The 8601-nt window shown below is 48.8% G+C and overlaps 1 protein-coding gene and 3 long non-coding RNA genes across 10 annotated transcripts in view; 2 read left to right on the top strand and 2 right to left on the bottom strand.

Moving 5' to 3' along the window:
- Positions 1-350: 350 nt before the first annotated feature.
- pcif1 (phosphorylated CTD interacting factor 1) overlaps positions 351-8601 on the bottom strand; it is a 13529-nt gene continuing 5278 nt past the window's right edge. Inside the window, 10 exon segments of the mRNA XM_051948166.1 lie at positions 351-2954; positions 2957-3003; positions 3094-3269; positions 3383-3476; positions 3552-3736; positions 3822-3908; positions 4507-4634; positions 4637-4654; positions 4657-4674; positions 8424-8583. Coding sequence (XP_051804126.1) covers positions 2680-2954; positions 2957-3003; positions 3094-3269; positions 3383-3476; positions 3552-3736; positions 3822-3908; positions 4507-4634; positions 4637-4654; positions 4657-4674; positions 8424-8583 — 1188 coding nt within the window. The 3' untranslated portion in view covers positions 351-2679.
- Positions 3915-4499, top strand: LOC127534008 (uncharacterized). The gene is made up of 3 exons (XR_007941922.1): positions 3915-4071; positions 4156-4241; positions 4370-4499. It is a non-coding gene; the product is annotated as an uncharacterized LOC127534008 (long non-coding RNA).
- Positions 5465-7552, bottom strand: LOC127534006 (uncharacterized). Of its 7 annotated transcripts, XR_007941917.1 has the most exons (4): positions 7475-7552; positions 6625-6676; positions 6415-6522; positions 5465-5561 (listed from the first exon to the last, which is right to left on the bottom strand). It is a non-coding gene; the product is annotated as an uncharacterized LOC127534006 (long non-coding RNA). The 7 variants fall into 7 exon arrangements; XR_007941914.1 differs by lacking the exon at positions 6625-6676 and having other exon boundaries at positions 6415-6547; XR_007941918.1 differs by lacking the exons at positions 6625-6676; positions 7475-7552 and adding an exon at positions 7242-7268 and having other exon boundaries at positions 6415-6547.
- LOC127534005 (uncharacterized) lies at positions 5466-7795 on the top strand. The gene is made up of 4 exons (XR_007941913.1): positions 5466-5547; positions 7255-7306; positions 7386-7618; positions 7756-7795. It is a non-coding gene; the product is annotated as an uncharacterized LOC127534005 (long non-coding RNA).

Here is an 8601-nt window from a genome sequence, read left to right as displayed (position 1 = left end):
GAATTTTCTTGCCAAATTTGGGGGATTTTTTAAAAATAAAACTTTTAGGAAAACTTTTAAGGAATTATTGGAGTTTTCTTCCTGAACATTTTGCAAATTTTCAGAAATCTGGGGAATTCATTTGTTGAATTTTTGATTTTTTTTCTCAGATAATGAAACACTATTTTTTAGTTGCCATAAATGAAGACAGCAGGAGGGTTAAACTTACTGTTCTCAGTGTTTCTGGTTCTCTTCCATCTAACCAGGATGTTTTTACCTCCAGTAGAGGTGATGGAACTCATGTGTTTGGTGAAGCGCTTCATTTCCGGTTCAGCTCCATGTGAGTGAAGCAGAAGGACGACAGGAACTGGTTTGACTGGGCTGGATATACTTTTACTGGGAGAGAAGCTGCATTTTGTCCGCAGGCAGGACGAAGGACAGACTATTTACATTCTGCAGCTCAGAGGACCCCACTCCCTGTTTCAGCTCTGAAGCTCAGCGAGCAAACATCAAGAAGACAAAAAAGGGAGATAAACCTGGAGATCTTTAAGAAACACTTCATCTGAATCAAACCCAGAACGTTCTGTGGATACAAGGTGGAACAGAAAGTTCAGAGTCGGTTCCTCTGAGTTCTACTGAAACGTTTCTCTTCATCAAAGTCCAGTTGAAGCTCTTCTGTTTGGATCAGTTCAGTGGAAGATCTCAGATGTTCCAGGACTTCAGGAGCAGCTCTGAGGTGAAATCAGTCTGAATTTTATGAGCAGGAAACTTTGTGTTGTTGGCTTTATGACAGAAAACTAACAAAACGATGGCAGATCAGGTGTTAGAACAGTTCCACAACAGAGACTACACAGACCCGATAAAAACAACGGAACTTCTCCAGTTTGTCTTCTTCCTGTGGCTCGGTACTAAACAGAGGAACAGTCCTACATTAGCTTAGCTTAGCACAAACACTGGGAGCAGGGGGAAACTACTAGCGCTGCTCCAGAAATCCAAAATGTGTGACTGCTCCTTTAAACACTGAACCAGGTGAAGGGAACCAGTGGAAGAACATGAGGGAACCATGAGGGAACATGTGGGTGATTGATCAGGAGAACATCGCTTAGAGTCCAAACAGTTCATGCACCAGGAAAATAAAAGACAAAAGCAGAGCCAAGGACGAAGTGAGGACTAGCGGAGGAGAATCCAGCTGAGTTCTACACACAGATAAAGATCTTCTGAATAACACTTTGGTTTAGTTGGAAACAAACTAGAAGGCTGTAAATACACAGACGTCTCTTTAAAAACGTTAAATTAATCAAATAAAAAACTGTTTTCAATCAGTATAACAACAAAATAATATGAACAGACTCCAGATCAGATCCACTGTACACTATCTACACAGAGGGCCCACAGCCAATCACAATGCTGGGTTACAAAGGAGGAGGAGCCATAGCCTCCATTTATGTTCCGATGAAAAACACAATAAAACCAGTTTTATCTGAAGAAATCTGAATATTTACACGAGAAACATGAACATACAACAGTTCACTAATTCCATAAAAACACACGAGAAAAAATGAGAAACACAAAATAATAAAGTCCTTAAAGAAAAAAGAAAAGAGTCAAATGAGTTTTAGTGAAATTTAGAGAAGCTATCATGTGTAACATTTAATGAAAACAGACGATGATTGAAAAACTGAATACTTCAAGAGGAGGTTGAAATATTAGTTTACAAACCGACCAACACATCGTATGAGGACAGAAGATAATTTAGAAACATGTCGTCACACGTTTGTCCAGCAGGGCGGCTCCACTGTTTACAGCACTGTGCAGCACATGTAGCAGAGCAGACAGCGGTGTGGAGTCCATGGTTAGAAAGGAGAACAACATATTCTATCTGGGTGAACAGATAAAATAACAGATCTGAATATTTTACTCCCTAAGATTCAGTATCTGCCCAAAAACCCAGAATCTGTTTACAAAAGAATCCGAAAACCTGAAAATAAAGACGGAAAATGTGAGACGAACTAAGAAAAAAATGACTAAATGTTGTAAACAAGTGAACTTTAAATGAAACACAAACTGCTGATTAAAGAACTCGAACACCTGTGGCTCCGCCCCCCCTGCGGCGGTGACTCCGCCCCTCTGAGGAGTCCATCCTCCTCACCAATCTCAACCAGACTCCCAGTTCATCTGCCTCGTCCCCAGAGAAGATGCTGAATGATCTCTTTCCCACAATCCACCAGGGCAGGGCCGTCAGAGGAGGCGGGGCCAAAAACGGGACGCCGCTCAAGTCCAATAGAAACGATAGCTGCCTTGTCAACCAATCACCGAGCCCTGTCGATGTGGGGACCAATCAGAGGACATCCAGTGGCCCCGTCACACATGACATCACAGGTGAGTGAAAAGGTTTTTATTGGAGGAGCTCCGATGTGTCGCTGACTAACGCCCTCCGATTGGCTTCAACCACACCTGAATCAGCTGCAGAGTTTCAACCAATCAGATCGTGTGTAGTAAGCGGGGACGAACCAGACTGGGGGACACAGCGTGAGCCAATCAGACAACAGGATCAATCAGGCCCCACCCCTGCTGGCAGTGGCAGAAGGGCATTGTGGGTATGAGCTGAGGGTGCTACAGGTGCTGGTGAGGGACAATCTGAAGGGACAAAACGACAGCCAGGGGACAAAGGGGGCGTGGCCACCACAAACCCCACCCCCTCTACACAGCAGCCATCTTGTCTCGAGGACTGCTACTGCTGCTGCTGCCACCGCTGCTGCTGTTATTGTTGTTGTTGTCATGGCCACCAGGTGACGCCACAGCGCTCTGCGTCCTATCAGAGGCCTTGGGGGCGGAGTCTCTGTCTCCAGGTACAATGTGGGCTGGGCCAGGTGAGGACAGAGAGGAGGTGCGGGGCAGGGAGGGGCGGTACGCCGCCGTCAGCTCGGCCAGACGCTCCGGAGTCGGAGCCCACTTTGAAAAACCGGCGTCGTTTGGAGGAAGAGTACTGCAGTACCGTGTACCGCCCGGTAGTACATCTCATCCCTGGAAGTACACAGAGGAGTATCAGCAGACAGCAGAGGACTACAGTATGACAGTAAAAGTACAGTCAGACATCCAGCAGTGCTGCGGTACCTCTTGCAGATGTGCTGGCTGCCTGAGCGGTACTCGTGTTCGTAGGCCGGAACGCTCAGCTGGTGGCGCAGGAACCGGCTGCCCTCCATCCGGGTCAGAGCCGGCGTCACCGGGTCACGCCACTCTGGGACGAAGACGATGAAGGACAGAGGCTCCGAGGACTGGTCCAAGAGGTCCTGACAGAGAGGAGACAGAGTAAGGAAGTAGGACCCTACAGAACCACAGAACCAGTATAGAACCACCACAGAACCAGTATAGAACCAGTATAGAACCACCACAGAGTACTGACCTCGAAGTGCGTCACCATGGCGTCCATCAGCTCCTCACAGAACGGAGGATTGGCTTCAAAGGAGCCGCTGACAGGACAGAAAGACAGGAAGGGCCTGGAAACACAGTTGTACTGGTTATACTAGGACACTGCAGTACTACACAGCAGTACACAGGAGCAGCAGCCTCACCCTCTGGATCCGAAGAAGCCGTCGATGTCGGGGAAGGCGGAGCAGAACTGTTTGTAGTAGCAGTTGAGCGGCGAGGCGAAACACTCGAAGGAAACACCAAACTGTCGGTTCAGCGCCTCGAACACGGACACCGGCAGCGCCCCCTGCAGGCCCGTCCCCTCATTGGCACCGCTGCCAAACATCACCTGGACACAGACACACCTGGTTAATGCTGAGTGGTTGCCATGGTGACAGCAGCTGGAAGATAATTAGCTAACACAGTCAGCTGACCTGGTATCTCTTCAGGAGGCACCAAACTCTGGACAGGAACTTCTCAAAGCGAGGGTCGTCTATACAGCTGTACCTGTACAGCAGCTCCTGGACAGGTAGGACAGGTGAGACAAGTAGGACAGGTGAGACAAGTAGGACAGGTGAGACAAGTAGGACAGGTGAGACAGGTGGACATGTCAGTACTGCAGTCAGGTTGTTGTACCTGACTGGTAGTACTGTGTTAATACAGTAGCCGTAGTACTGCATCAAGGTAGCAGTAGTACTGCATCAAGGTAGCAGTAGTACTGCATTAAGTAGTAGTAGTACTGCATTAAGGTAGTAGTACTGCATCAAGGTAGCAGTAGTACTGCATTAAGTAGTAGTAGTACTGCATTAAGTAGTAGTAGTACTGCATCAAGGTAGCAGTAGTACTGCATTAAGGTAGTAGTACTGCATCAAGGTAGCAGTAGTACTGCATCAAGGTAGCAGTAGTACTGCATTAAGTAGTAGTAGTACTGCATCAAGGTAGCAGTAGTACTGCATCAAGGTAGCAGTAGTACTGCATTAAGTAGTAGTAGTACTGCATTAAGTAGTAGTAGTACTGCATCAAGGTAGCAGTAGTACTGCATTAAGTAGTAGCAGTAGTACTGCGTTTAGTAGCAGTAGTACTGCGTTTAGTAGCAGTAGTAGTACTGCCAGGTACGACCAGCTTGCTGAAGTGTCCTCTGTTGACTTTGACCATCTCCCCTCTGAAGCGCAGACAGGCCACGTCGTTCTCAAAGTGCAGCTCCACTCGGGGCAGCGGTGGAGACGGGACGGACAGACGGACCGGTAGCAGTACACCAGACGGGACTGGGCGGCGACGCACACGCCTCTAACACGCCAAACACACAGAGGAGTGACATCAGACAAACAGGACTCAAGTGTTACCTGTAGGTGGTAGGTGTGTGGTTACCTTAGGTGTAGGTGTGTGTTGTTACCTGTGGGGGTAGGTGTGTGTGTTACCTGTGGGTGGTAGGTGTGTGGTTTACCTGTGGGGGTAGTGTGTTGTTTTACCTGTAGTGGTAGGTGTGTGTGTTTACCTGTAGTGGGTAGGTGTGTGTGTTTACCTGTAGGTGGGGTGTGTGTTTACCTGTGGGGTGGTAGGTGTGTGTGTTTTACCTGTGGGTGGTAGTGTGTGTTTACCTGTGGTGGTAGGTTGTTGTTTACCTGTAGGTGGTAGGTGTGTGTGTTTACCTGTAGGTGGTAGGTGGGTGTGTTACCATGTAGGTGTAGATGTGTGGTGTTACCTGTAGTGGTAGGTGTGTGTTTACCTGTAGGTGTAGGTGTGTGTTTACCTGTAGGTGGTAGGTGTGTGTGTTTACCTGTAGGTGGTAGATGTGTGTGTTTACCTGTAGGTGGTAGGTGTGTGTTTACCTGTAGGTGGTAGGTGTGTGTTTACCTGTAGGTGGTAGGTGTGTGTTTACCTGTAGGTGGTAGGTGTGTGTGTTTACCTGTGGGTGGTAGGTGTGTGTGTTTACCTGTGGGTGGTAGGTGTGTGTTTACCTGTGGGTGGTAGGTGTGTGTGTTTACCTGTGGGTGGTAGGTGTGTGTGTTTACCTGTGGGTGGTAGGTGTGTGTGTTTACCTGTGGGTGGTAGGTGTGTGTGTTTACCTGTAGGTGGTAGGTGTGTGTGTTTACCTGTAGGTGGTAGGTGTGTGTGTTTACCTGTGGGTGGTAGGTGTGTGTGTTTACCTGTGGGTGGTAGGTGTGTGTGTTTACCTGGGGTGGTAGGGTGTGTGTTTACCTGTAGGTGGTAGGTGTGTGTGTTTACCTGTGGGTGGTAGGTGTGTGTGTTTACCTGTGGGTGGTAGGTGTGTGGTTTTACCTGTGGGTGGTAGGTGTGTGTGTTTACCTGTAGTGGTAGGTGTGTGTGTTTAACCTGTGGGTGGTAGGTGTGTGTGTTTACCTGTGGGTGGTAGGTGTGTGGTGTTTACCTGTGGGTGGGTAGGTGTGTGTTACCCTGTGGGTGGTAGTGTGTGTGTTTACCTGTAGGTGGTAAGGTGTGTGTGTTTACCTGTAGGTGGTAGGTGTGTGTGTTTACCTGTAGGTGGTAGGTGTGTGTGTTACCTGTGGGTGGTAGTGTGTGTGTTTACCTGTGGGTGGTAGGTGTGTGTGTTTACCTGTGGGTGGTAGTGTGTGTTGTTTACCTGTAGGTGGTAGGTGTGTGTGTTACCTGTAGGGTGGTAGATGTGTGTCGTTTACCTGTAGGTGGTAGGTGTGTGTTACCTGTAGGTGGTAGGTGTGTGTTTACCTGTAGGGTAGGTAAGGGTGTGTGTGTTTACCTGTAGGTGGTAGATGTGTGTGTTACCTGTAGGTGGTAGGTGTGTGTTTACCTGTAGGTGGTTAGGTGTGTGTTTACCTGTAGGTGGTAGGTGTGTGTTTACCTGTAGGTGGTAGGTGTGTGTTTACCTGTAGGTGGTAGGTGTGTGTGTTTACCTGTGGGTGGTAGGTGTGTGTGTTTTACCTGTGGGTGGTAGGTGTGTGTGGTTTACCTGTGGGTGGTAGGTGTGTGTGTTTACCTGTGGGTGGTAGGTGTGTGTGGTTTACCTGTAGGTGGTAGGTGTGTGTTTACCTGTGGGTGGTAGGTGTGTGTGTTTACCTGTGGGTGGTAGGTGTGTGTGTTTACCTGTGGGTGGTAGGTGTGTGTGTTTACCTGTGGGTGGTAGGTGTGTGTGTTTACCTGTAGGTGGTAGGTGTGTGTTTACCTGTAGGTGGTAAGGTGTGGTTTACCTGTGGGTGGTAGGTGTGTGTTTACCTGTAGGTGGTAGGTGTGTGTGTTTACCTGTGGGTGGTAGGTGTGTGTGTTTACCTGTAGGTGGTAGGTGTGTGTTTACCTGTAGGTGGTAGGTGTGTGTTTCACCTGTAGGTGGTAGGTGTGTGTGTTTACCTGTAGGTGGTAGATGTGTGTGTTTACCTGTAGGTGGTAGGTGGGTGTTTACCTGTAGGTGTAGGTGTGTGTTTACCTGTAGGTGGTAGGTGTGTGTTTACCTGTAGGTGGTAGGTGTGTTGTGTTTTACCTGTGGGTGGTAGGTGTGTGTTTACCTGTAGGTGGTAGGTGTGTGTGTTTACCTGTGGGTGTAGGTGTGTGTGTTTTACCTGTGGGTGGTAGGTGTGTGTGTTTACCTGTGGGTGGTAGGTGTGTGTGTTTACCTGTGGGTGGTAGGTGTGTGTGTTTACCTGTGGGTGGTAGGTGTGTGTGTTTACCTGTGGGTGGTAGGTGTGTGTGTTTACCTGTGGGTGGTAGGTGTGTGTGTTTACCTGTGGGTGGTAGGTGTATCAGGTGTGTGTTTACCTGTGGTGGTAGGTGTGCCGTGTTTACCTGTGGGGTGGGTAGTGTGGTGTGTTTACCTGTAGGTGTAGGTGTGTGTGTTGTACTAGTGGGTGTAGGTGTGTGTTTACCTGTGGGTGGTAGGTGTGTGTTTACCTGTAGGTGGTAGGTGTGTGTGTTTACCTGTAGGTGGTAGGTGTGGTGTGTTTACCTGTGGGTGTAGGTGTGTGTTTACCTGTAGGTGGTAGGTGTGTTGTGTTACCTGTGGGTGGTAGGTGTGTGTGTTTACCTGTGGGTGGTAGGTGTGTGTTTACCTGTGGGTGGTAGGTGTGTGTTTACCTGTGGGTGGTAGGTGTGTGTTTACCTGTGGGTGGTAGGTGTGTGTTTACCTGTAGGTGGTAGGTGTGTGTTTACCTGTGGGTGGTAGGTGTGTGTGTTTACCTGTAGGTGGTAGGTGTGTGTGTTTACCTGTGGGTGGTAGGTGTGTGTGTTTACCTATAGGTGGTAGGTGTGTTGTGTTTACCTGTGGGTGGTAGGTGTGTGTGTTTACCTGTAGGTGGTAGGTGTGTGTGTTTACCTGTAGGTGGGTAGGTGTGTGTGTTTACCTGTAGGTGGTAGGTGTGTGTGTTTACATGTGGGTGGTAGGTGTGTGTGTTTACCTGTGGGTGGTAGGTGTGTGTGTTTACCTGTGGGTGGTAGGTGTGGTGTTTTACCTGTGGGTGGTAGGTGTGTGTGTTTACCTGTAGGTGGTAGGTGTGTGGTGTTTACCTGTGGGTGGTAGGTGTGTGTGTTACCTGTGGGGTGGTAAGGTGTGTGTGTTTTACCTGTGCCGGTGGTAGGTGTGTCCTGTTAACCTGTTGGGTGGTAGGTGTGTGTGTTTTACCCGTGGTGGTAGGTTGTGTAGTTTACCTGTGGGTGGTAAGGTGGTGTGTTTACCTGTAGGTGGGTGAGGTGTGTGTTTACCTGGAGGGGTAAGGGTACCTGTAGGTGGTAGTGTGTAGGTTGGTAAGGTGTGTGTTTAACATGTTAGGTGGTAGGTGTGTAGGTGGTAGGTGTGTGTTTACCTTAGGTTGGTAGGTGTGTGTTTACCTGTAAAGGTGGTAAGGTGTTGTGGTTTTACCTGTAAAGGTGGTAGGTGTGTGTTTACTGTAGTGGGTAGGTTGTGTGTTACCTGTAGGTGGTAGGCTGTGTGGTGGTTTAACCTGTAGGTGGTAGGTGTGTGGTGTTTTACCTGTGGGTGGTAAGGTTGTGTGTTTACCTGTGGGTGGTAGGTGTGTGTTTACACTGTAGGTGGTAGGTGTGTGTGGTTTTACCTGTGGGTGGATCCTGCAGCAGGCTCAGGTGCGTCTGTCTCAGGCGGCGGCTGTACTCTGCAGACAGCTGGTAGATCTTGGAGCAGATTCCCTCCACAGAGTCTTTGGCGACGGCGGCGACATGAGGTCCACACTGCTGCCTCAGGTGCTCCAGACGATCCTGTAGACACACAGCAGT

Source organism: Acanthochromis polyacanthus, chromosome 5 (genome assembly GCF_021347895.1).
Source record: "Acanthochromis polyacanthus isolate Apoly-LR-REF ecotype Palm Island chromosome 5, KAUST_Apoly_ChrSc, whole genome shotgun sequence".
Taxonomy (NCBI): domain Eukaryota; kingdom Metazoa; phylum Chordata; class Actinopteri; family Pomacentridae; genus Acanthochromis; species Acanthochromis polyacanthus.
Note: the sequence above shows the minus strand (reverse complement) of the source record. Positions and strands in the feature narration are given on the sequence as shown.